The sequence below is a fragment of the Physcomitrium patens genome, chromosome 1, assembly GCF_059467195.1.
Source record: "Physcomitrium patens ecotype Gransden chromosome 1, ASM5946719v1, whole genome shotgun sequence".
Taxonomy (NCBI): Eukaryota; Viridiplantae; Streptophyta; class Bryopsida; order Funariales; family Funariaceae; genus Physcomitrium; species Physcomitrium patens.
In genome coordinates this window covers 25,313,434-25,341,229 of record NC_143410.1, presented here as the reverse complement: position 1 = coordinate 25,341,229, position 27,796 = coordinate 25,313,434, and the positions used below count along the sequence as shown (strand labels likewise).

General features: G+C 35.2%; 2 protein-coding genes across 5 annotated transcripts; both read left to right on the top strand.

Annotated features, from left to right (window-relative positions):
- The first annotated feature begins 6,162 nt into the window (after positions 1 to 6,162).
- LOC112286837 (pyrophosphate-energized membrane proton pump 2) lies at positions 6,163 to 12,938 on the top strand. 4 transcript variants are annotated; one of them, XM_024529173.3, is made up of 16 exons: positions 6,163 to 6,337; positions 6,858 to 7,054; positions 7,534 to 7,737; positions 8,031 to 8,182; positions 8,397 to 8,544; positions 8,973 to 9,105; positions 9,247 to 9,419; positions 9,574 to 9,694; positions 9,803 to 9,990; positions 10,236 to 10,428; positions 10,725 to 10,969; positions 11,082 to 11,246; positions 11,409 to 11,564; positions 11,710 to 11,821; positions 12,059 to 12,278; positions 12,476 to 12,938. In XM_024529173.3, exons 2-16 carry the CDS (start codon positions 6,950 to 6,952, stop codon positions 12,579 to 12,581), a joined length of 2,421 nt encoding a protein of 806 aa, XP_024384941.1. In that variant the 5' UTR covers positions 6,163 to 6,337; positions 6,858 to 6,949; the 3' UTR covers positions 12,582 to 12,938. The 4 variants fall into 4 exon arrangements, with proteins under 4 accessions (XP_024384941.1, XP_024384924.1, XP_090110618.1 ...); XM_024529156.3 differs by having other exon boundaries at positions 6,804 to 7,054; XM_090254492.1 differs by having other exon boundaries at positions 6,585 to 7,054.
- A 7,614-nt stretch (positions 12,939 to 20,552) lies between these two features.
- Positions 20,553 to 23,249, top strand: LOC112292467 (AAA-ATPase At4g25835). The gene is made up of 3 exons (XM_024540996.3): positions 20,553 to 21,499; positions 21,733 to 22,171; positions 22,401 to 23,249. The coding sequence occupies exons 1-3, from the start codon at positions 20,943 to 20,945 to the stop codon at positions 22,941 to 22,943; spliced, it is 1,539 nt and encodes a 512-aa protein (XP_024396764.1). The 5' UTR covers positions 20,553 to 20,942; the 3' UTR covers positions 22,944 to 23,249.
- The last annotated feature ends 4,547 nt before the right edge of the window (positions 23,250 to 27,796 follow it).

The window sequence follows — 27,796 nt, the reverse complement described above, 5'->3', positions numbered from 1 at the left end:
TATTGAGGAAGGTTGATTATAAGTGTAATAGACCAGTGATTCTTACTGTGGACACTAGTTCAATTGCCATTGGATGGGCTGTGGGTCAAGATGATTCAAATGGGAGTAGATTTGCAGTTCGGTTTGGGGCTAAAGTTTTAACTATTCGTCAGCGTGCATATTGGCAAGTCAAAAGAGAACTTTGGAGAGTCGTTTCGGCTATGAAAGCTGAAAAGGACTATTTGATTGGGGCAGTAGTAGTAATTGAAACAGATTGCTTGCCATTGCTTGGAATGATTATGAACTGTTCAATGCCAGATATTGCAATGTTGAGATGGATTTCTTATATTAAGTCACTAAATCCAGAATTTAAGCATATTACTGGAAAAGACAGTTTAGTAGCAGACATGCTATCTCGAGCAAGATACGAGAGGGAGGACGAAATGGTTGAAGACATTGATGACGTCGGATTGAAATTCTATTCAATATCAAATATCAACAAAGAAGACAAGCTATTTCTTGAAGAATCTTATGAAGGAGAATTATTGGATATTGGTCATTACTTGAATACCTTGACTAAGCAGAGGAATTGGTCTACAGAAAAATTCAAACAAATAAGAAAAAAACCATATGGATTTTTACTTCGAGATGGATTCTTATGGAAGAGACCGAAGAAAGGAATTGGGATGCCACAACGAATGATAGGCAAAAAAGAAGAAAGACTAAAATTATTAAAGGAGTTTCATGATAGTTTATGGGCAGGGCATAGAGGAATCTGGGCTACTTTTGCTAAACTCAAAGAACGATATTGGTGGAAAAATATGTATCGAGATGTGCTCTCATTTGTAGAGTCATGTGAAATTTGTCAATCGTATTCTAATATCCGACATGGAGATGGTCTTTATCCTACGTATCCTCTGGCTATTCATTTTAAATGGGTTGTTGATTTGGTTATTATGTCGGTTGGGTTATGGCAGATGAGATATTTGGTTTTAGCTGGTGAAGATTTATCAAATCAAGTAGAAGGAAGAGCCTTGAGGACAAAATCTACAAAGGGGATTTGTAGGTTTTTGCTTGAAGATGTCATTTGCCGCTACGGATGCATAGGAAAAATCACTGCAGATCGTGGAGAATTAATTGCCCAAGAAACTCGTAAGTTCTTTGAAAGATGTGGAGTTAAACTATCACTGACTACTGCTTATAATCCGGAAGGGAATGCAAAAAGCGAACGCGGTCACCCACCGATTGTGAAAGCATTAGTTAAAGCTTGTAATGGGAAAGTTAAAGAGTAGCCACGGCTTTCGTGATTTGCATTATGGGCTGATCGAACAACACATAGTTCGGTGACAAGATATATGCCAGTAGAACTTATGACAGGTCAAAAACCAATTATGCCGATTGAAGAAAAGGTACTTACTTGGAGTATGCTACCATGGGAAGATGGATTGACAAGAGAAGAACTTCTGGCTATTAGGATTCGACAATTGGAGTAAAGAACGGAAGATGTCCAGATAGCATTGGGAAGGTTAAAAAGAGCAAGGTTATGAAACAAGGCGCGATTCGATAAGCAACATCGATTGAGACCAAAAGCAATCGAAGAAGGTGACTGGGTACTTGTTTATGACAATAGTCTAGATAATCAACATAGTACTTTGCGGAAATTTTCAAAACGTTGGTTTGGACCATATGTAGTAACAACTGTTCATGATAATGCGACTTACTCATTACGGGAGTTAGATGGTACAAAATTGAAAATACCAATTTGAGGGAAGCGAGTAAAAATATTAAAACGAAGAGACACGGAGATGAATATGGAAGACCTTAATGAAGGTATAGAGATTCCGCAGCAAGAAGATGAAAGTGATTTAGATAATGAAGGTGACGAAGACGAACAGGACAAAGACGTAGAGGATATATTCTGAATCAAACAGCAATTGGGTAAATTGGTGCATATCGGAGGATGCACAGGTTCAGAGGGGATGGATGTCGTGTTGTAACACGAGTATACCGTGAAAATATAAAGAAAGAAGACTTTTAATAATGTTCAGTTACCTCGAATATTGAGAGCAACGACCAACTCCAGTGTAAATACTGAGTGGCCAGGTTCACTCACCCCGTTACAGTCAGCCGGGGCATACTGAAATGCTCCGTTTGATTCCAATAACGGGAGTCAGCAGGAAGAGAAAGGACCAATTCACACGACAGGTGAACTTGGTTCGAAGAGCGAATTGGATCCAATTTTAAGAATCCAATCCGGGTCCTCTTACCCAATATGAGACCTGCATTGGTCGGGCAACCCAATGCAGTCTAATTACAGGATAATCCAGGTCTTACTACGGGCATCTTACCCTATATGAGACCTGAGTTGGCCGGGCAACCCAATGCAGTCTAATTACTGGAAAATCTAGGTCTTACTATGGGCATCTTACCCAATATGAGACCTGAATTGGTCGGGCGACTCAATGTGGACCCGAGTACGGGGTTTCGATTCTGTTTCAGGCTGTCCTATTCTCTGTGCCGTTTCAGGGAACGTTGTTTTCGGTAAATGGATCTCTTAAAGGTAAAAACGGAGGAGAAAGCTCTGACGGCAGGAGCCAATTTCGGATCTAAGCTCTGACGGTGGGAGCCAATTCCGGATCCAAGACGGAAGATTGAAGAAATTCAGAGGATAAGGTTAGGGGGAGAAGAAGTTTTTGGGGAGGTTTTTTTAAAGATCAAGGGAATTGGAGAGGAGCTTCATGCTTCGGATCGGGGAAGAAAAGACGGAGAATTGGATTTTTCTTCTTCATAGGGTTTTGGGAAGACTGAGGCAATTGTTGCTGAAGTCAGTGTTGTAATGGTGAATCGGGATTTTTTAATGAAGTGGGTTTGATTACTCTTGACTGTTTTGTGAAATCGAGTTACGTTTGTGATTGAAGAATTAAAAGGGTGTCTATAGGATTGAGTATGCGGAGTGAATGAAATTTATTGGGATTAATCTAACAAGACAGTCAGTAGATACAAGATCATAAGTACAAAGCGGTATCGGAGATTAGCAGATTGGGTTGTTCGGGGTTCTCTGTAACGTCTAGAGACCTACCGACTGGGGCAAAAAGGACTTCCACAAGCAGTCGAAGGGCATCTGTATAGATTTACGGTGTATTCTTGTAGTCGTTTATATTCCAGCAGTCAAAAACTGATAGACTGCTTGACTATTGGCGAATCTTCATATTACCTTCTACAGCCAGACGCCCAGCACGTTCTTGAGCAGGAAAGCATGTAATACGACAAGGTAGCGATGGCATTCATGATAGCATTTAACTTGGACTCTGAACTTTCCGTCATACTAATGTCTTGGCCTCCGGCCATTCTAAGAGAAGGACAAAAATGATTCTACAAGAAGACAATATTGGTTTAGAGGAGGGTACTCCGCAACCTCTAAAATGCCTTAAGAGCTTCAAGAAAAGGGGTAATCCACTCTCTCCAAGAAGAATAAGACTCCAATATTGTAACAAAAGAAGTATCAGTTTAGGGGAGGGTAATCCGCAACCTCTAAAATGCTAGTACACTTTCATGCAGAGGGGTAATCCACACTCTAACAAAGAAAAAACTAGCTCTGATATCTGAGGTGAGTGAAGTCTCGACAAATTGTCACAGACATAGAAATACAGACTTGAGATCTAACAAGAAGTTCAAGAAGAATTGGCAAGAACTAGATTAATCAGATGAGAACAACACCAGAGAGGTGAGCTAGAGCTCCAAGAGATGTGTTGTCGAGACTGAAGAACTTTTTAGCCTCGATTCCAATATATACTCCAATTTAGGAAGCTTCTCAAGCAACTTCTACCAACTAGGAAGCTTCTAGAAGGTTCGAGAGACTTGCTCCTAGAAGGTTTTAGAAACTTATCTCTAGAAGGTTCTAAGGACTATGTCCCTAACATCTTCTACCAACTAAGAAGCTTCTAGAAGGTTCCAGAGACTTGCTTCTAGAAGGTTCTAGAAACTTGTCTCTAAAAGATTCTAAGGATTATGTCCCTAACAAAGACAAATAAACTAGAGACCCTTGAAAGTAGACTAGAAGCAAGAAAGGAGTTGACAAGAGTGAAGAAGCCTTCACTCTTGTCTCTATATATACTATCTTATTAGGGGCTATGTGGCGACGTTCTATAGGACCTCCAATATGTGTTGACTTTGTAGGACACATGCCTTGACTTACAAGGCAAGTTTTTTTACATGTGGGCCACATAGTTAGCTTGATCTTCAAGCTAACAACATATGTGGTACATGGCCAACTTGTTGACTACGTTTCTAATCCAAAAAGTCAATTAAAGACACCAATTGAAGTCAAAGCAGCGTCTATGAAGCTTCTAAGAAGCTTCTATATTAAATACTATAGAATTAACTTATTTTTACCTATTTTTATTTACTTCTATCTATTTGTATATATAATTACTAACTTATATGATTATGTCCGTGACAGGAAGTCATCTTTATTCACCTAAATTTTAAAAGCTTTACTGCAATAACATGATTTGTATCTACATACTTATAGTGGTTATAAATGCGTATAAATTATTTTATAAAAAACAAATTGACCATAATTTTGGTGTGAGGTTTGTACAAAGACCAAAGTATCTTAACACAAATTATGTATGTAGCACAACCTTCCAAAACTTTTTATCACTTGCAGAGTACAAAGAAGAAAAAAAAAAAAAAAAAAAAAAAAAAAACACAAATTTCCATTTAACAACATTTATCACATGTGCAGAGCTTCAAGCAACATCAAGTGCAATCCTCAAACCAATTTACACCAAAGCTTCTAAAACAGTCACTTAACACGTTACAATACAAGATCGTAACATTATGTTTACACATCAGTATAAGTATGTTATCTGTTTAAAAATAAAAACACAGAGTAAAACTTAAGCATGGAAACCATGTTTGCAACGCTATCTCAATGTTCCGCAAATCGAAGCCGTCGTCGAAAGCAGTTGTTGCTGCTGCTTTTCGAGGTCGATGTCGATGCGGATCGGAGCGTCGATGGATCGCAACAATCTCGCAACAGAGTGTTTAGTTACCTCCGAACTGCGCAGTACATATTCCTCGAAGAACATTGCCTTCGAGCCACAAGCCACATTAACACCATCTCAGAGTCTAATCACGCAGTTCCACACGAGGTTCACACTTTCGCTGCTCTCAATCGCAATTCGCCTCAAGTGTGTGATCTGTACACACACCTTGCTGAATCGCGTTTCGGGCTGTTCCAGTCGTGTACCACGTCCTCAAGAAACATGAGACCGTCTCTATAGCCAGTGAACGCCATATACACACAATCACCAAGTGGTCTCAATTTTAGGTTCTGCCTGCCTCCCGAATAATCTTTCAAAATCGCTAAGGTTTCCTTGAAGGCATCTCGCATTCGGCCGTGGAAAGTGAGGAGTTACACATCCCCGGCGTTGTTGCAGAATAACCTGGTCAGATTTTAGCTCTGTTTTCCGACAGTAAGGTTTTGAGAAATCTCAAGATTGCTATAACCTCGTTCAATAATTTGTGTGTGTCGTATTCGAGATTGGTGTACACTTTAGGAACGTTGGTTTGTATTCGCACTGCCCATGAGTGGATATGCATTGCTGCGGTTTCAATGCTGTTGAACGACATTAAGTGCTACACGATTCTCGACTTCAAGAACATATCACAAGGTTTAAGAGTTTCTTTTAATAGAGTCTTAGAATGTGCCAAATCCATATTCCTCATCTCTTAGAAATAATGCGTGGAAACTTAAAAAATAATGTGAATTTCGATACAACTCTTGTTTTAATAGAATAAGATAGACAAAGTTACTGTTACTCCAATTTCTCTACACGCATATACGTAAAAGAAAAAGAAAAAGAATATATACATATATATATATATATATATATATGTATATATATATATATATATATATATTTGTGTGCGCGCGTGTGTGTGTTTAATTTATTGATATTGGTAGTATGCGAAACAATTGTACGAGGATGCTATGCTTGTATTTCTTTCTAACCCCGCCCACTGAAACTAGGGGTCGCGGTGTTGAATGCAGCAGTGACTTGGGTAAGTTGAGTCGTGATTTCGAGTACCCGACCCTGTGAATCGACGGTCGTCTTCCTCCTTTGACAGAACTAAGTTAATGCATGTCTGTCCATAGTTGTCATAGCTTGGTTAGGGGGGCTCCGGTGGGGCTTTGACTTTACCGATTGCGAGTTCGCGTCGGATTGCTGATTCTTGCGTTGGCCGCATCTGATTGAGTGAGTTCCCAGCGGAGGGAATCCATCGAAGGAAGAATTGGAGAATTTGGTTGATGTTACAGGGTTTTCTGCGGGTTCTGGAGTGCAGCTACGAGGTGAGTTGGGGCAATTTGTGTATCTTTTGGTGGAGGTGGCTGATGTTTGTTCTGAATGTGTCTAGTGATTCTATTCTTAGGTTCTGCTCAAGGTTTTGTAAGGTTTTAGGTATTTTTAAAGGATTGTGTGAATGTAATGACGTGGTGTGCAAGTCGGTAGGGTTATGTCGCAAACTTCCTGTTCGAGGGTAGACATTGTATTGAAGATCGTTCGTGCGAAATGACGTTTTTCCTGCTGTCTTCTTAGGGTGCGTTTTCGCGTTTGCTTCAAGTTGGTGAACGATTTAAATTGCATCCTCTGTTCTCCGATGGACCAGGAACTTACGGCAATTAGCTCTCATCACGTTCCGAGAGGCATTGCGAGTTCCAATTTTGATCTGGAAGACACTAGTTGTATAACATGTGGCGATCGATTTCAGCATTTTACCTTCAGTATATTGAGTCGTTGACAAATATGTGAATACAGGGAGTTCCTGACAAATTTCGGCTTACATGCTTGATTCTTGACGTGGATACGTAGAAATTCTGCATCGAGGGGGCGAGCTGGATCCTTCTCTGGGGGGAGAGGCCCCCAATCCTCTAGTTGCTCGCAGGTTTGTTTCGCCCAGCAATATGGCCATGGATGACGATCATAGAATGGACGTGGAAAATGCTTTGCTGGGGCCATATCAGAAGGATTCGAAGACTTTCTCGTCGTTGAAAAACAAGCCTTTCTGGGTAAGGCCTTCTCTAATCCTATGACGCATAGTATTTTTACATAGAATCTTTCATTCATAATCTTCAAATTCCATCAGACAAACGCATCACACGTTATTATGCGCTGGCAACTGTTCGCTGATATTCTTTCGACATCTCTGATCAATCTTTACCGTAGTCCCACTGCTCTTGTCAACGCCTACATGTACGTGATGTTCATGAACCAGTGAAGGAACTGGCAGCCAATCTTTTGGAATTATATCGCACAACAACGTGTCATCTGAGTAGAAAAGTTGGTTACTCTACATTAGGCTTGTTATGTTATCGTCTGTTAACCACTTCACATGCAAGGACCGAACAAAGCGTGTTTTGCTCATCACGTTTATGTTCTTGCTCTCTCATTAGATTTTACCATGTCTGACTTCTGTGTATCTTGCCTTTATGTTGTACCATGGAGGTTATCCAACTGAAGTGTGTAAATTTTTTTCTCTCGATCGCAGCTTGTACAGACGGCCCTCAGAGTGGATAAACGCGTGTACTACCTCCTTGCATTGTTTACTGTGTTGTCCTTGTTTTACATTGGATCAAGAAGCTCTCCGATCATCTTGTTCGTTTTTATAGTATGCACGGGTAGCTTGGCGTACGCAGTTTACCTCGCAAGTTGGGTACTCGCAAAGGACGAAGGCCCGCCTGAAATGAGCGAGGTACATAGTCGACCGTGTTACTATCTAGCTACAGCAATTGTGAGTGCTTGTGTAAATGTGTCATCAGCATAGGTTAGTTGAATAACTGAACAGTACCTGTGTAAATAAAAATAGCGATGAATATTTGTTTACAGGAGTCTGTACATGTTTCAGCAGTTTTTAGGTGGGAGCGAGATTCTCTAGGGTTGGACATCTTTGTCCTTCCTTGGTACGCTCTTCCACGGATTCTATCAGCTTGAACCGTCAACATGTATTTGGTCGTTGGTGGTACTAAGAAATGATGATGTATGCAGATATCTGATGCAATCCGAGATGGAGCCGAGGGTTTCTTTCGCACACAGTATGGATCGATATCCAGGATGGCAGGAGTTTTGGCCTTTGTCATCTTTGGTATCTACATGTTCCGCAAGTCTACACCAGAGCAAGATGCTGCTGGACTTGAGAAGTGAGCAGTCGTTCCTTAAGGATCAAAATATGAACTCGAATTATGCGAATATGGGGTGTTTGAAGTGCAGGAAGATTAATTATATATATGAATGACTCATTTGAGGTTATTTGTGGTAGTAGAGTCAATTATTGCAACAGTCATCTATGGTGGTCTTTTCTGCAGGTTGTTCTGTAATGATTTTTGATTGCTACTGATGCCCTGGTTCTTTCAGGTCAACGTTGGCTTTTATTACGGTTCTATCATTCCTTTTAGGAGCTCTTTGTTCGGGTATTGCTGGCTACATTGGTATGTGGGTCTCGGTACGAGCAAATGTGCGTGTGTCCAGTGCTGCTCGGCGCTCTGCACGGGAGGCTTTACTGGTTCGTGTTTCTTATACAGTTTTTCTTGCGTTTTAGTTTTGCGAAGTTTGTGTAGGTGTCTTTAGTGGACTGTCGAATATAACATATATGCCTTGACATGTTCCCATGGTAGTTAGAAATTGTGAATTGCTGAACTGTAGTTGTAGATCATCGCGATGACAAGAGGTTAGTAATAGTTGCACCTCACATACCTGAATTTCTCTATAATGAATCTTGTGGATCTTGAACAAGAGAATTGAGGTGTCTGATACAAGACAACATGAAAAGCAGGCACGGCTCTTGAAGTTGCCAGTAAATTCTGAATTTCTCATTAAATTGTAAGTCAAAATACATTGTTACCTTGGGTTTTCTTCTTGTGAACATCAGCTGTGAACTGAAGGGATGCTATTTGAAGGCTACATAATATTTGTTAATCGTGCCATTGGCAGGTGGCCGTGCGTGCGGGAGGCTTTTCTGCTCTTATTGTAATTGGCATGACTGTAATGGGGGTGGCAGTGCTCTTTGCATCCTTCTATGTCTTTCTTGGAGTTGACACTGTTAATAACATGAAGATGACTGAATGTAAATTATCCTTCTTTCCTGTCTAACTCTTCGAACTTTGTTAACGTTTCCAAGGTTGTTGAGTGAATTTGGTCAGCTTCTCATGACAAGCTGTTGTTGAATTGTTAATCTATATATTAACGACGTTCTGTCTTGTTTCAGTGCCTCTACTGTTGGTTGGTTATGGGTTTGGTGCTTCATTTGTTGCATTATTCGCACAACTAGGAGGAGGGATATATACGAAAGCTGCAGATGTAGGTGCAGATCTGGTGGGAAAAGTTGAGCAAGGGATCCCTGAAGATGATGCCAGGAATCCTGCCGTAATCGCTGATCTGGTATGCTCAAATTAATGTTATTCTGTATATGTAGTTGTCTAATTTTGATTATTAGACTGGTGTCAGTTGTAGTGTGTTGGACACTAGTAGAGTTCATCCACATTTGAGTACCTCTATTGGTCTTCCAGTTGCTGATGCCTGTACATCGAAGTAGGTTGGTGATAACGTGGGAGATTGTGCTGCCCGTGGTGCCGATTTATTTGAAAGTATTGCAGCTGAAATCATCAGTGCCATGATTCTTGGTGGTACAATGGCCAAACGCTGCAAACTAGAAGGTCAGTTTCTTCATTATTTATGTCACATCAATTTTTTTCTGCCTCGTATGATCGAGATATGTAGAGGTCCATGCACAACTAATATTCATTTGATTGATATTTTTGCAGATCCATCTGGGTTTATCCTCTTTCCCCTGGTTGTGCACTCGTTTGATTTGGTTGTATCTGCCATCGGGATTGCTTCAATAAAAGGCACTCGAGACCCTAGCTCGAAGTCAATTCTTGAAGATCCCATGATAATTTTACAGAAGGGTTACTCTGTGACACTCTTCTTGGCTGTGCTAGCTTTCGGTGGAGTAAGTATTTGGAGAATGTCAGACTTGTATTGTATAAATTTGTGGTTGTTTATTACGCTTATTAAGCTTCTTGTCATAGCATTGAAACCAACTGAATCTAACATTTAAAACCCGGCACAGTGGACTTTTGAAGGATGTTTCTGACTGCTAAATTTTAAGGCTAAATGTATTCGATGTTACAATAACATTACCTTGGGATGATATGTTAATCTCTTTCTAATTTTCAATTCTTATGTTCCTTGCAGTCAACAAGATGGCTTCTATACACTGAACAGGCGCCTTCGGCTTGGTTTCATTTTGCTCTTTGTGGGCTGGTTGGTATTATTACTGCATACGCTTTTGTTTGGATCTCTCAGTACTATACTGACTACAAGTATGATCCAGTTCGTCAGGTGGCCCTAGCGAGTACAACAGGTCATGGAACCAATGTAATTGCAGGTTATCTTTCTTCAAGCGCATTTAAGTCTTTTTGGGTGCTGTATTCAAGGAATTCTTTTCCCGGGATGGATTGCTGCAGGAATGAACTGTTTCGTGCAATAGACTTTGGACATCAATTTAGCAACAGTGAACTCTCTATCTAGTCTGATAAGAAACTGAGACACTGGGTTGTTGGCTTACAGCTGCTCTGGATGGTAACACTGAATCATTAATAATCGTCGCTCTGAAGAACATTTGACAATTAGTAATGGAGCCGTATAATGGTGTTTGATCAAGCTGTTTGGTTTTGGAAGCAGGTGTGGGGCTTGGCCTTGAATCAACAGCAATGCCAGTTCTCGTGATTAGTGTATCTGTTGTTATCACTTACTGGCTTGGCAAAACCTCCGGGCTTCAGGACAGTCGGGGAATGCCTACCGGAGGGCTCTTTGGAACAGCTGTAGCAACTATGGGCATGCTCAGTACCGCTGGTTACGTGTTGACAATGGACATGTTTGGACCCATTGCAGACAATGCTGGAGGTATTGTTGAAATGAGTCAACAGGTGAGGGCGTTCATGATTTTTTTCTATATCATGTTCTTTGGTGTAATGAACTCGTTGAACTTTTGTATTTGGGTGTCGGCTTCGTTGATTCCTGTTAACGTAATGGTTGCAGCCACAAAATGTTCGAGAAATCACCGACTTGCTGGATGCCGTTGGCAACACCACTAAAGCAACAACCAAGGGTTTTGCCATTGGCTCAGCTGCCTTAGCTTCCTTTCTTCTCTTCAGTGCTTACATGGATGAGGTGTCTTCATTCTCTGGCGTTCCTTTCACCACGGTATAACATCTTCATGTTCCTGCAATTAGTGTTCAGTTATTCTACTATCTTGGAAACAATTGTTTTCAAGGTCCAATTTTCAAAGAAGGATGCAGGGTTTGCATGGAATATTGTCTTGTGAAAATTAAAATCCTCTTTAAAATTCATTTTATGTGAACTCAGGTGGATATCGCAATCCCCGAAGTGTTTGTAGGAGGCTTGCTGGGGTCCATGCTCATTTATTTGTTCAGTGCCTGGGCATGTGCTGCTGTGGGCCGAACCGCTCAGGAGGTTGTCAGCGAAGTCCGGAGGCAGTTTGCTGAACGGCCTGGTATCATGGTGAGTATTCTTTTGAGAATAGATGCTTCATGGAGTGGTCACGGTTTGGAATGCTTGGGAAATTCAAGATTTAACTAACTACTACATCTGATCTGGAGCTTTTGTGGATGCTTGCTTTTGATAAAAATCTTGGTGCGAATTGCAGACATACCAAGAGAAACCCGATTATGCTCGATGTGTGTCCATCGTTGCAGCTGCATCTCTTCGTGAGATGATAAAACCAGGAGCTTTGGCGGTCATCTCTCCTATTGCTATTGGTAATAGACTCTTCTGATGTTGAGGAGTTGTTTCTGAACTTTAACGGTTAATAATTTCTTATGATTCTCGTCATTTATAACGTCTCTCACTGGTGGTTCTGGGTTGTCCCTGGTTTCCCCACTGTCATTGAATTCACTTTTTCTCTATCTTGATCATCTTGTATCATGACTGATGGACTGTTGTTTGATGTCTTCATGCTAATTCTGACCATACATTTTAAAATAACGATTGTACAGGTATCTTATTTAGGCTTGTTGGGCAAGCTACGAATCAACCGCTGCTAGGAGCAAAGGCTGTGGCTGGCATGCTCATGTTTGCCACGGTCTCTGGCATTTTAATGGCTCTCTTCCTCAATACCGCAGGAGGAGCTTGGGACAACGCTAAGAAATATATTGAAAGCGGTGCTTATGGAGGGAAGGGTAGCGATGCTCACAAAGCAGCAGTTACTGGTGATACGTAAGTAAACATTTCGTCTGTACAATTTTTTCTAAATATTTCACTGACCTGGTGATGATATATCATTAAAGATGTTAATTTAGAAGCTTATCTGTATATCTCGTTTTTCAAACATCTAAAATGTCCAAACTTTGTGCTGCTTGCTGCTTGTTTCTGTTCAACGCAAGAGCTAATTTCAGGCATATTATTAATTGCAGGGTCGGAGATCCTTTTAAGGATACTGCTGGTCCTTCTCTTCACGTGCTCATTAAGATGCTTGCTACTATCACATTGGTCATGGCACCACTCTTTCTGGACAATTGAAGACCTACAGCAAGCAATTTTTACTCATGTTGATTTGGTAGAGGTTTACCTAGTTGATGCTGTATGCTCTATGTATCATTGCAAGCCAATCAGTACACTCATTTGTGTAGGCTCTGCAGAGTGCTCGTTCTCGTCAGACGCGACGAGATGGTCAATTTTACGGTTTTGATTATGATGAAGACAACGATTCCCGCAGGTAGCATGACGTCTCAGGTTGCTGGTTATTGGTTGTTGGCTAAGATCCCTAAGGATAGTACTTCCATTAGAAGAGTGAGTCCTTTCCTAGTCCACGTTTTTGTTAACCCTTCACATGGCTGCCAGTATTAATACTATCAAATGATACGTCTTCCTCATGTATTCCATGCTTTATCTGCTTTCGAAGTTTATTCCCTACATTATCATTCTTACGACCCTGGATTCGAAAGACTTTTGCCAAAGTGGTTTTTTCAATATCGTGGCAAATAAATCTTCTTGAATTCGCATCACATTCTTACGTTCTGTTTGTAACGCCACACCTCGTTCGCTCACAGGTCCAAGCAAAATTTAGAATCTGGAAATGGAACAGTTACGGAACACCGTTGGAAAGTATCAATGCCAAACGGACTCCATAGCCTGACCATTTCGCGGCACTTCTGCTGGTTGCAGACACAGGTCTTTACGAATATCTTGAAAACATCGAGCAGAATTTATCCGCGATGGTACGCGAGGACTCCGTGTTTTACGGAACGCCGCCACAGAGGGATTTTATAGGAAACTGAGCTTTGTTGAGATCAGGAAAGAAATGTCGAGTTCAAATCTGATTTGTAAACAAGAATGCTAGCATAGAAAAAATTGCAAAACGGGGTGGGTCTGCGTTTTTTGTTTATTGTTTATGTTTATTTCTTCTTCTCTTACCTATTTACTAGAAATGTTTTTTTTATGACCTCCTACTAGTGTCATAAAGTGTTTTACCTCCTTACACATGAAAGTGCAAATTTTGAAAATGGGTGGACTTACCTTGCTGGGATTATTGAGTGTGGGCAAAGTTCAAAAATAACATTGCCCACACATTGAGCATGGAAGGAGGCCTTAAGTGGAGTGTGCATGGAGAGGAAATAAAGTATGTCCACATACTAATACAAGATATAAGAGAAGGACAAAGATTGCAAGTTGCAAGGACAAAATGTGGCTTTTCAATTGCATATCAAATTTAGCAAGTTGCACACAACAATTTCCATAATTGGATAGTGTCAATTTATAGACTTCTTAATAAGCTATGCTATTTTTTTTTTTTTTTTTTTTTTTTACTTTGAACTAATTTCAATTTTGAACTAATTGATCACATTTTATAAGATTGTCAAAATAATGATACTTCAACAAAGCCAAAGTTTTGTATTGATATTGCTTCAATAATAGGTTTAAAAAAAATAGACAATGTAATCAACTTTGTCTATTTTAAACAAAGAGTGCTAATCAACCACAACAATGTACTAATAAAATATAGATTTTTTTGACGTTTATCTTATCAAATTAAAGATTGTAAGATATTATATTTAAAAAATTAAGAAATAAATGAACATCAAAGAAGAATTTGAAATTATCTAAATAACTAACTAAACATCTAAAATTAATAAAAATACAATAATTAAACAATACTAACAAATAGATGGTGGAATAAATATCTTAATGCAATTTTGTTGATGAATTGTCCATCTTAATAGGTTTTTTTTTTAACATTTTTAATAGAAAAATAAAATAAGAAAATATGAGATCTAAAAATAATTAAATAAAAATAATAAAAGTAATACATCTATACATAGATTTTTACCAATTGCTTGTATAAAGGCACAAGTCTTAAATAAGTCTGTACATGTAATGTAATAATTAACAATAAAAATTATTACCAAAAAATATAATTATTATACAACCATTAAAATATGTCATATTGAAATAATATTACTTATGGAATCCCAAAAAAAATGATAGAAAATAAATAGTGGAAAATAATCAAGGTGCTTTAAGAATTTATAACTTTTTTAAAGATCAAATTAAGTACTTTTTAGATAAAAACTTACAAACTTACAAACTTTAAAAGTTTCAAAACTATAGTTTCTTGAAAGAAGTTCTTTGAGGAACATTTAAGTTATTTCATAAGTTGATAAAGTCTAAGATTTATCAAATAGTATTAGCAACAAACTTTGATTTATGATTGATATAAAGGTGGTTGATAAGTTTGTTGATTCACTAACAATATTCTATATTAAAGCAAGAGGACCATATAATTATTTGATTATTTTTGAAGGCTCTATAACTATCTCCAAACAACAAATTTTGAATGCTATGATGGATACTATTGACTTCTAATAGTATTATTATGCATTAAGAGTCCTTTAAAATCTTTTGGTATCATACACATTATATTTTACGATCTATTAAAAAAACACATATCTAACTTAAAGAATTATATCTTAATTTTGATGATGTGAAGATTAAAACAACTAAAGTGTTGCTATGGCAATTCAACAAACAAAAATTCTCAAGATGGATTTGTCAATTTTTTGTTTTGTAACTTCCAAAAAAGTTCAAAAAGTTGATCCTTTATTATGATCTCTTTGTTTTAAAATATTTTAATCTCTTAAATTTAAAATATGGTTTTTATCTATTTTAATAAGAAGTGGTAATTTCTTTCCTTCTAATGTATTGGTTGTAGTATAAGGTTAAATAAAAGACACATAAATACATGGTGAATCTTCATAAATTTTAATAATTATGATTAGTATAAAATTAGATTTTTTTAAAATGATAAATTAATTAAATATTTAATAAGATTAATTATCATAAGGTGAATTGGTCTTGATGTTACAAAAACATATTCATATCTTATGACTAATTTAAAATTAGGATTATTATTGTATAAAAATATTTGCAATAGCTTTCTATTTTTCTTGAGCTTTTGTAAGTAATATCTTCATTATTTTATAAAGTTATACTATTTTATTTATCAAAACCGCTATTGTTAGATTTTATATTTTTAAAAAATTAAAAGTATTTACAAGTTGTAGATGATAATTGTATTTGGCAAAAAATACTGTTTATTAAATAGAAAAATACTTAATATTGATATATGAAGATTTTTCTAATAATAAGAATTAATAGTTTATTGCAAAATATTAAATTAATTTTTAATTTAAAGGTTTGATTGATTTATTTATTTATTTATTACTTTTAAGGTGAAAAAAAAGTTAATGTTGATGGAATATTAAAAATTAATATAAAACAGAAGATTTTTTTTTATATATTATAGATCTTATAATTAATCTTTATTGCTAATAATTTTTTGAATAAAATCATGGGAATGTTAAACAGACCCATTGTTTTACTAAATCGACCCACCCTGTCCTAACCATAGTTAGCATCATCTCCATTCCCCTTGTTTCCAACCCACACTCCTTCCGCTCTCATCCCGACCCCCGTTTCCGCGCTCCACTTTGCAGAGGAGGTTGTTTACAATGCTCGCAGCAGCTTAGTAAACAACGACTGGAGAGTTCTAGCGATGGTGATGCGACCACAGAGGTGAGCTTTGGAGAAGAAAGCAAATCCTTCTCTGAAAGAGTTGCCGCTAACTTGGGTCAGAAGAGGATAAAACTTCGGAGAGAATCTATCTCAATCTCAACACGAGTTCGGCAACTTTTGAGAAAGATGACTGCTTCTTTCTCGGTATATCGTTGTGTGATTGTGTCATCCAACAGTTTCTGGAGGCATTTACGAGAAGCTTCCACCTCCTTTAGTAGTTGTTGTTGCTTCTCAAGTGTGATCTCCGCCGATTCTAAGTCCAATCGAAGGTGCAGGATTGTCACAAAATGATGTACTTCCGCACCGTCCATTCCATCTTTGTCTCGAGTTCCTCCGTCTCACATATAGCGTCCGAGAATCTTCTATCTGTTTTTCAAGTCCTCTTCCATGCACGCGCTCGTCTTCTAATGAAGCCTCTAGATTGATGGACTCTTGAAGGAGCTCTCTCAGTTGATGCTCAAGCTCGCTTCTCTTTTTTCAGTTCTTCCTTCGCTTTTTCTTCACTCTGGTTGACAGGGTCGAGTGTGTAAATATTAATCTATACTCAAAGACCAGACTGCAAAGATCCAGAAAGACATCAAAACAAAGACTCGGATCAAAGTTGATACCTTACTAAGTCGAGTCTTGAGCACAAAAAGGTGTTGCTGATGCTGGGCATTTTTTAGCTCCAAATAATTCACTTCCAAGGTCTTCATCTACAAACATAATTTTTTCATCCATTCATTTCAAATTTCCAGAATTTAAAATATCATTTCCAATGGTCCCAGTCTGTATCAGAAACAATAATCAGAACTGAGCTAAGAAAAAGCATACTTGAGAATCTTGGTGTCGATCAGCAGCAACTTTAACTGCAGAATGAATTTCCTGTTGACAAGAAATGCTTTGCAGATCAAGTTCCACTGAAAATTCCAGTAAAAAAGATTTGAGAGTGGAGAAATCCACAGGGCCTTATTCTTGTAGCAAATGTTTTTAGTATTAATCGAAGAGACAAACCTGAGAATGAGCAGGAGAATCGAGAGAGAGCTTTATACCCAGCAAGTCCACAAGCTGCAAGTGAAATGGACTCGTCATAAGTGAGGACGGTTTGAGGAATGCATATACGGAGAAGACCATAGAAGTCCACAAACAAAGACAATAGAAGTCCACAAACAAAGACCATAGAAGTCCACAATGAGGTTCAGAATTGAATTGAAGAGCACTTATTTGATCACGTAGATCTGAGATCTCTTGAGTCATAGCTTCTCTCTCCCCATTGGTATGGAAGTGTTCCAACCTAAAAGTGCAGTGAAAAACAATGGGAGATGTGCAACATGTTCTACCATGTGAGTCACAACAACCAACAATCGTAAGTCATAGAATTGATTGAATTCACACACGTCATCTATCAATTACATACTTGCAAAGTTGCTCTTGAAGGCGCATGTTCTCCATCGCCAGCCTCGTCACCTCTTCTGACCCATGTTAGAGGCAATTCTTTCAGAGAAGAATTTGCTCTCTTCTCCAAAGCTCACCTCTCTGGTCGCATCACCATCACTAGCACTCTCCAGTCGTTGTTCTACAAAGCTGCTGCGAGCATTGTGAACAACCTCCTCTGCAAAGTGGAGCGCGCCAAGTAGAAATTCTATCGCCGTGGCTGGGGTCAGGATTAGGAACTGGAAACGGGGGTTGGGATGAGAGCTGGGAATGGAAACAAGGGGAGTGGAGATGATGCTAACGATGGTTAGGACAGGGTGGGTCGATTTAGTAAAACAATGGGTCTAATCATAGTATAAAATCTATCATCTACATCTACTTATGATAAATCTATTCATAATGCAAATTTTGGTGCTTCTATTCTATATGATATATATGAGAATTTTAGTAAAATTTGTTTTAAAATCTTGAAATGCTACTTTTGCATCTCTATTTTTATTGCAATTTGTCTTTATTAGTTAGATTTATAAGTGAGGCAACACGTTTACAAAAAACTATAATTAAAATTTGATGATAATTTACAAATCCAAAAAATTAAATATCATGTAAAATTCTTGGAGTTATCTAATTTTTAATAGTTTCTATTGTTTTAGAAGAAATTTATAAACCTTCATTTGAGACAATATATTTAAAAAATTCTCCTTGCAATGTACAAAATACATTTATTTTTTTATTTTTTATTTTTTTAATGTATAATTATATATACTTTAGTTTTTGTAGTACAAGGCAAATATATTTATGTTTGTCCATATGCTTAGAATAGATAAAAGTGTCCTTTCAATTATATAAAATAACATAAAGTAGAATTTTATAAATCACATTATTTATTAAATCTTAAAAAAATAGTTTGAATATTTTTAAATATTAAAGGCATGAAATTATCTTAAAAATAGCCATATCTAATTTAAAATATAGTCTTCTAATATATTAGATTGTAGAACTTTTGTAGATCTATCTTAATATAAATTTTATCTTTACTTTGTTTGTCAAGAAATTTTAATTTTAAAAATAAAAGATAAGTTTTTTAATGGTAAATTTATTGAATTTAAGGTAATCTACATACATTTTTAAAAATTAATATTTTTTTTCATATAAAATAAATTTGTGCATGCATACAAGATTCTAAATGTTAAATATATTTTTATTGTAGTAAAATTTATTTGTCAACTCAAATTACAAAGTAGCCTAAATCAAGTTTATTATTTTATTTTTATTTTTTTAATACTTAATTTTATGAAGTACAAACCAAAATTATTAACAAAGAAAGAAGAAAAAAGAAAAACCAAGTGAAAGAAGAAAATTTAAAGAAGTTTATATTATAAAATCACATACAATTTTTTTCAAATAAGAAGTTAAAAATAGGAAAATTAGGCAATTGAAGTTTATGTCAAGGACAACTTAATTATTTGGTCAAGGATTTTAGCCTCACCAATGCTTGTGAGTGGTTTTTAGTGTATTTTAGAAGGGCCACATTGTATTTATCTTATTCTCCTACCAACTTCCAATGTGCTATAATCCATATGGAACATATATATATATATTTATTTAATTTCTAATTAATACTACTACTACAAGTGATTGTTGGTCACTTTAGTTTTTTTAATAAAATTATATTTTTTACAAATTTTACTACAACATAGTGTTTAGAAACATCCCATTAGCTTAAATTGTTTTTAAAGCCTTCAATTCTTGTTTTAATTCTGTATAGCAGCTACCAAAAAATATTAAAACTTTTAATACAAATCTTCAAAAATTTATTCTAATAATTACTAATTAAGTTTTCAATAAAATTTTAAAAAATTATATTATTTAGAAGATGCTAATATCACTTAGATTTAATTTTTTCACACATTTTTTAGCTTTTAAATTAATTTAAATCAATATCAACTCTTTATTTTTTTGTTTTATATAAATCAATACAAAGTCATGTTATTCTTTCTAATCCTTCTTCTACCTACTTAATATTATGTATAATTTTTTAATAGATAATATGCATAATCAATAAACCATTTTAAATATTAGTAATATAAACTAAATATAAATTATTATAAACAAAAAAATATACTAAATCTACTAAAATAATTATCTCTATGACCCATTAAGACTTGATCTTCATGATTATTTTACATACCAAGACTCTTGTAACTTATAAATCCTTCTTAATCCTAATTGGTAGTTAATAAATATACATGTAAAAACATCCATATATAAAGGAATTTCACAAACTACAAAAACACCATTAGATAGAATACCAAAAGTTTCCAAAGCACATAAGTCGTCCACAAGTTAATTGGAGAGAGAGTCGATTGCTAAGTTTACTGAAATGATTACACCCCATAGTTGCCTAATTAATAACAAAGAAAAAAAACAAAAAAAATGCAAAAGAGAGACAGCAGAATTAAGTGACAATTCAGTAAGCAGGGTTCAATTTCGCCTGGACCTTGTTGAAGCAGCTTTTGTACACATGCCCGAATCCTACAGTTCCATCGTTGAGATATTCACATTTTTTTTAATACTATCAAGTATAATCGGTACAATGTTCGAGAATCCGCATTATTGTGACAGCACATTTTTTTTTTAATACTATCAAGTTTAATCGGTACAATGTTCGAGATTCCGCACTATTGTGATAGCACATTTTGATATCAGTAGTACTTATCGCCACTCTGGACCATACTTGAAAAGTTGTAAAAAGTGTGCTCCATTTGTCTGTAATTTTGACAAGACGTCTTCGAGGAAATAAAGGTTCAGGATATTAGATGACTCCATTGAGCATCTCGTGTGCATAAAAGAGATCGCTTGACAGTCAAGGCAGTAGGACATTCTTGATAATTACCGCTGCACGTTGATGAGAGGGGACGGCCCTCAGTGCACACCAACACTGCTGCTCTTGTTTCGCGATATATTTACCAGTTGAGCTTCAGTGCTATCCTCAGTGTCGTCATTTCGGTTGCCGCATGTTTGGGACGGGAACTGTGTGTCAATTCGCAGAGGGGGGGGGGTAAGAACACTCTATTTGCTTGGGAGAGAATTGCGCTTGGTTCATTGGTGGTTGAGTCACATCCTTAGTTTTGGGTTGGACCCTTGTAGCGTGACATGTTCACGTTTGAACAATTCTATCCAAGCCTTCCACTTTCGGAACAAAATTGATGGCCTTGCTCTGCGATTTTTTTTTTTTTTTTTTTTTTTTCAATTGTCTCTAGTTTTTTGATTGGATTACGACGACATTTGGAATCAAGGTGAATGTCCTTTGAATTGGACTTACAAGCTGCGGTCAAGAGATTCAGGACAGCAGTGTAGATTGGATTCGTTACAGGATCGGGTGCAATTACAAAAATGCAAGGAGCAGGGTCGATGGAGTTTTGGACCTTCTGGGCAGCGATGCTGGGAGTGTTAGGATTCTTCCGCAATATACTCTCGAAAGAGTATGGAAATACATTTGACTCTTGGTTACATCGTGCTCTAACATACTTCTCGCCTTACGCCTTCGTCGACATTCCGGAGTTCGAGGGCGCAGGTGGTAATGAAATTTATGAATTTGTACAGTCCTACTTGAGCTCCTCAACTGCTTCAGATGCTCAGCACGTAAACTTGTGCCGCCCGAAAAACGCTTCTCAGAATACCTTCTCACCCGCACCTCTCGAAACTGTTGAAGATACTTTTACGGGCACGAAAGTGTGGTGGAAGCGCTCTGTCTACATTCGCCAGAGCACAGGCATTCAATTCTCCGACGTTCCGAACGATGAGAAGCGCAAGTACACCCTCAAGATTCGTAAGAAAGACAGGGACCGCTTGCTCGAGCCGTATGTACAGCATGTAGTGGACGCCGCCAAGTCGATCAAGGAGCGTTCTCGAGATCGCCTTCTCTACACCAACATCAAGGGCAGTAACTAGTGAGTTTTTCCATCAATCGGTACTCATGATTCATGTCTGGGAAGTCTCTGGACCTGCCGAATTCCATCACTGTCTTCATGATGTTGCGCTGCGAAGTGCTAATATTACGATTGCCAAAGTAGCCGTAGGGTTGAGGTTCATTTACTGGGTTTCATGTGATCTGCACTTGCAATTGTTGAAACCATACATGCTACATCTTATGTTGAGTTATAACGCAAGTTGTGACTTACAGTTTCAGGAAGAAATCGTGGGAAGCAGTACCATTCAAGCATCCCTCAACATTTGACACGCTCGCCATGGACCCAGAGTTGAAGGAGGACATCAAGAATGACCTTCTGGAGTTTACACAGGGAAAAGAATTCTACCAGCGAGCAGGGAAGCCATGGAAGAGAGGTTACCTCTTGTACGGGCCACCCGGAACCGGAAAATCCAGCATGATAGCAGCCATAGCTAATTTTTTGCAGTATGATATTTATGACATGGAATTGACAGAAGTCACCTCGAATTCTGAACTTCGACAGCTGTTGATTCAAACAACCAACCGCTCGGTTGTGGTCATCGAGGACATAGATTGTTCGGCAGATCTTGCAGAGCGAGCTAAGGCCCGCAAGGAGAGTGATAAAAAGAATCCCGAGACAGGATTAGGCCGAGGCAGATCTGATCAAGATGAGGTACCCCAACTTCAGTTATTGACCTATTGCCCTATTCAGCTTGTTGTATCAGTACTAGTCGCAAATGCTTGAATCAGGCACTAACATAAGTGTCGCAATCGACCTCGACTTACGCATCCTGTTGTGCTACGATGGCTCGCAACACAACTCCGCAACAGTTCCATTTGCAGACGGTCAACTATGCCATGCCACGAGGACCAAATGTTGAGACGTGCAATTTGATTTTCAGGGAAGCCGAGTGACGTTGTCAGGACTGCTAAACTTCACGGACGGGCTCTGGTCATGCTGCGGGAGCGAGCGCATCATCATCTTCACGACGAATCACGTTGAGAAGCTAGACAAGGCGTTGCTGCGTGCGGGCAGGATGGACAGACACATTCTCATGTCGTGGTGCGAGTACCCGGCATTCCGCACCCTGGCGGCCAACAACCTGGGGCTGGAGTGGCACGATCTTTTTCCGGAGATAGAGAACGCGATCGCAGGCAAGGCCATCTCACCAGCAGACGTGAGCGAGCTCCTGCTGAAGAAGAAGCGCAATCCCACGGCTGCATTGGAGGGTCTTCTGGAGGTGCTGGGCAAAGCCCCCTTAAGTGAGGAGAAACCAGTCATGAAGATCGACCTCGATGAGCTCCAGCTGACTGAAGCCATAGCCATCGACGACGATGCAGCAGATGAACCCACCTCTTCTGCTGATTCTAGTGCTGTCGAGTCCCGGATCGAACCATCTCATGCAAATGGTGAGCCTAAAACTGACGGAGGAACCGAAAACTGAGTCATAACGCCGACTCACTCTCGCATTGACAAAGAACAGTCTGAGATTAGTGATTTACGCCAATGCCTTGAGAAAAAGTTTAGTTTATTGATTTTTTCTATTTAAATCATGTCGAACACGATTTGTGAATCTTGGCCATTGCACAGTTTGGTATTAACCAGGATTCACTGTCAAAAACCATGAAGTTGGAACCTTACTATAGTAGAAAGTTTGAATTAAATAAATTTAAATTCTATTAGGTGTCTAGATGTAACTCATTTTTTTAGTTATTGAGGTGAAACATTCACAATGTATTTATTTATTTTACTTTTTGGTAGTGTTTTAAATGGAATTGGTATAATAGGCAAATTTGCACATAGGTAATAATATGTAAAGGCTGATAAAAGGGTTAAAATTTACACATAATGAAAGGTATAATTATTTGGAATTTATTGAAAAATAAAATTTTAAAATAATTCATAAAGATAATATTATAAGAAATATTTAAATATTATGATGTAATATCCAAATATATATATATATCTTAATTTCTTATGATAATTATATTATTATTAATACATGATCAAAAGTTCAAGATAAATATTATTATATGAGTTTTTTTATATTTAAATGTACTATATATATATATATATATATATATATATATATATAACTATAGATTTATTTAGTAGATACTACCATTTCATGAAAAATCAATATTTATTTATAATAACTTTGAATTTATTAAATAAAAAATATTTATTAAAAATATTTATTAAAAATATTTTAAAAACTAATCAAAGTTTCAATATGGAAGGTCAAAAATTAACATTCTAACTTCTTATAAACTTATATAGTAATTTATTTTTCTACAAATTTATTATCAATAGAGTTGGATCTTATTTTTATAAAAAAGGTTGCTAACGCCACCACAATTTTTGCAATTGCCATCCATTGCATTCCATCACTATTTTTGCCAATGCTAGAAGTTGTCATGAACTTAAGATGCATGCTACAATCTACTTTTTTGTAGTATCTTTGGTTCTTATTCTATCTTTTTAGTTATTCCACTTCCTTTAAGCAATTGGTTTATTCCTTTCCTATGCTCATATATATATATATATATATTTATATATATATATATATATATTTATATATATATATATATATAAATAAATAAATAAATATATATATATATACATATATATATATATATATTTATTTATTTATTTGCAAATACATAACAAGTTAGTTTTGTCATGGATTCTACAATGTAGCCATTTGAAGGTCATTATTTCATGCACATCTCAATAATTGAGCTTGATAAGAGCAAAGGAATTTGGATGAGCAACAACTAATCTATCACATACTCTATGTACTAATAATATACTCAGTATTACTAAATATATAGTATAATTGGTGGTTTTTAATTCTAATTATTTTAGCCTAAAGACCACATCTTGGTTTGTCTTTGACTATTTCTTCAAAAATTAGTTCATGAAGTTTTGTACTTCTGATTGTTGGTTCCTCTTCCATGATCTTCTTGTATAGAATCTTCTTTATAGCTTCCTTGACAACCTATCACATAGAAAGAATAAGATCACTTTCAAAATTTCTTCATCTACTTGCTTAATCTTTAGAAATTATTTTTCTTTCTTCATCTCTTTTGTTGAATTGGTAACTTGTTTATCATTTTTTATTGCTTTGGTAACTTATTCTTACTTTCAAATTTTTTTAGTAGCTTGTTTCTCTTCTATTGTCATCTTGGCTTCATCTCTTATACCCTTCTTCTTTAATTCATCTTCTTTCTTTTTTGCTTTTGCATCTTTCTTGGCATTTTTTTTTTTTGCCTTTCTTTCTTTTTTTTTCTTAACATCTTTTATAATAAATGGACTCTCTAAAGATTTCATAAATATGCTTTGACTTCTAAACTTCAAAGCCATTAAGAAATTTCCAATGGCATGGTAGGATTGTTTGATTGCAAAAAATCAATAAGATTAGTTATTCTTCTTTATTTAAAAAGATGAAATTATTGATTTTTCAAACTTAAAATTAGATTGAATCAATCATGTAAAATATGAAGAATTTCTTTCAAATATAATGTATTAGAATACTTAGACTCCTTGTCTAAAATTCAAAGTATATGAACTTTGTAAAATAAAATATATTTTAGTTATATTAATTAAAATATATAAATGATATTATAAAATATAAAATCAATTTTTGAAAGAATTTCATTATGCAATAAAAGAAGGTTTTAGAATGTGCATATGAGTTATAAATGTATAAAGATTATAGTACTATCTAAGTTGAGAGGAATCTTACAATCATCAAAAAAATTACACAAAATTGCCTTTATCACTTCAAATTAAGGATTGAACTTATATTTTTCTTATTATTACTAAATATAATTTAAATATTTTTAGCTTATATTATAATTAATAATAAAAATGTGACTTTCTATCCAAATATATTTTAAAATATAATTAGAGTGGATTTCTTTTTGTATTCTAGCTAAATAAAATTTAATATATAAATTTAATAATTTATACATATTTAGAGGTCCAAAATTTTTAATTACAATATATATATTTCGGACAAAAGCTACATTCTATACTAACTTATTTATCTTCTAGCAAATGATAATATAGGTTTTAATTTAAAAGAGATAATATATAATAGAAATATCAAGGACATAAACCTTTAGATTCTTGTGTGTATCTTCACCATCCATTGTATTTAATAGCTCATAAAGTATGTTATCTTCAATAATTTATGGAATTCTACTCTCTCAATTGAAAAAAATAAAATAAAAATAAGATCTATTTAAATCTTTTTATTCCATTATATTTTTATTAAATATAATATCTTTGATATTACTTGATTGTAATATTATAAACATTACATGATAATGCTTATAAAAATTTCTTAAGCAATCTTATTTTTGCATCCAAGTATTGTACAATAAAAAAATTTCAAATATATAATATCATTTATTGCAAACATATCTATTAACTCCAATAATTTCTTAAATAATATGAATATGTAGAAGTAGGTAATAATAGATTAATTTGATAATATATTATAGAAAAACTTTTTAGAAGTTTTATAGATGTGGCTTTGAATTTATATGTATATGTAGTTGATTGGTAGATTAAAAACTTGGTCAAAAAGTTAGCTACATGTTGCATATATTGGTAGCTTGTGATATAAGCTAATTATATAGCATATTTATAGAAAAATTGCCTTATAAGTCAAAACATGTATCTTGCAAGTTAAACATGTGTAATAAGTCCTATAGAATGTTGCCATATAGCTCTTAGTTAAATAGTATATATAGAAGCAAGAATGAAGCCTTTTTTAGTCTTATCAATATTTTTTTAGGTATTATTCTTATTTAAGACTTTATAATCTTCTTATCTTTGGCTATAATCATTCTAATTTAATACTATATCATCTTTGAATGATTTTTTAATATTTTTGAATAATACAAGAATTTATTGATTTTTAAATTTTTTAAGATTTATATCTTTGACAGTTTGACAAGAATATTAACTTATTGTTTTTGTTTTGTTCTAAAAATGAATGGAATATCTCACTTCTATTGAATATTATAGACTATCTACTTTTAAATTAATTTTTAGTTTTTTAATGGTGATTTTTATCTTAAAGAGAGAATATTATTTTTTTTTATAAAAAATATTATTTAATATTAGATATTTTAGATTAGCATCATCTAATTTTATTTTTGAATTTATTTGAATTATTTATGGAAGAAAAAATTATGAACGCTACTTTTAATGGAAGTGAAAATGAATTTACAACTATTGCAAATCTTCATGATCTTGTCAATACACTTATGATGAAAATCTCATATATTTCTAATATAAATCATAGAGGTACTATTCCTATGGCTATAGAAGAAGTCAACAATGAAGTTTAAAGTCTATGCCAAGAAGTTGTATAATTAAGAAAAATAAGTAGATAAAGTTCAAAATTGAATCTTAGAAATGTTTTTACTACAAGTATAAGAAAGACACAGATAAGTATGCATGAAAAGTTTGATAGAACAAGATCAAAATTTTGAAGGTTTTTATAACAAATAAAGCTTTATCTAAGGTTACATTCTTTCTAATACTCTAATGGATTTATTCAAGTTATATTCATAAGTACATTTTTATTTGAGAATGGTCTTTTTTGATTTACATCTTTGATAAAAAAAATTTAAAACTATTCTATGATTTGAATTCATTCCTAGAAGTGTTTATAGCTAAATTTGGAAAAAATAATCAAAAAAAGATAGCAAAGACAAAATTTTTATTTTTATGACAAGAATCATGTTTAGCCACCATATATGCTGCTGAATTCCAAAATCTTATCTATAATGTAGATTAAAATAAAAAATCCTTATCAATCAATTTTAATATAGATTAAAAGATAATTTTATGGATTTATTGTTGACTATGTCAAGAGCAGATTCATTAGAGCAATTTATTGCTCAAGCCATTGCATGGAATAATCAATTCTTTAAAAGATATAAAAAATAAAAATTTGGTTGAAGAAGTAAAAATTAAGTTATGGCAATGCCTTATAAGTTTTTAGAAGCTTATTCATCTAAGCCAAAGCTTATGAAAATTAACACAATATGGTTCAAACCTCTTATTAAGCAAGAAAAGATTTGACGACATCAAAAAGGTTTATGCTTATATTTTGGAGAATCCAATATATTGTTCAAAATTATCCAAAGAAGCAATATAATAAAAAAAAAAAAAAGAGGAATATGATTGCCAAAGAGGACAATGTATTGGAAAAAAAATTTCTTCAATTATAATAGAAATTGTATAGCTAAAATCTTATGTAATATTTGATAAAAA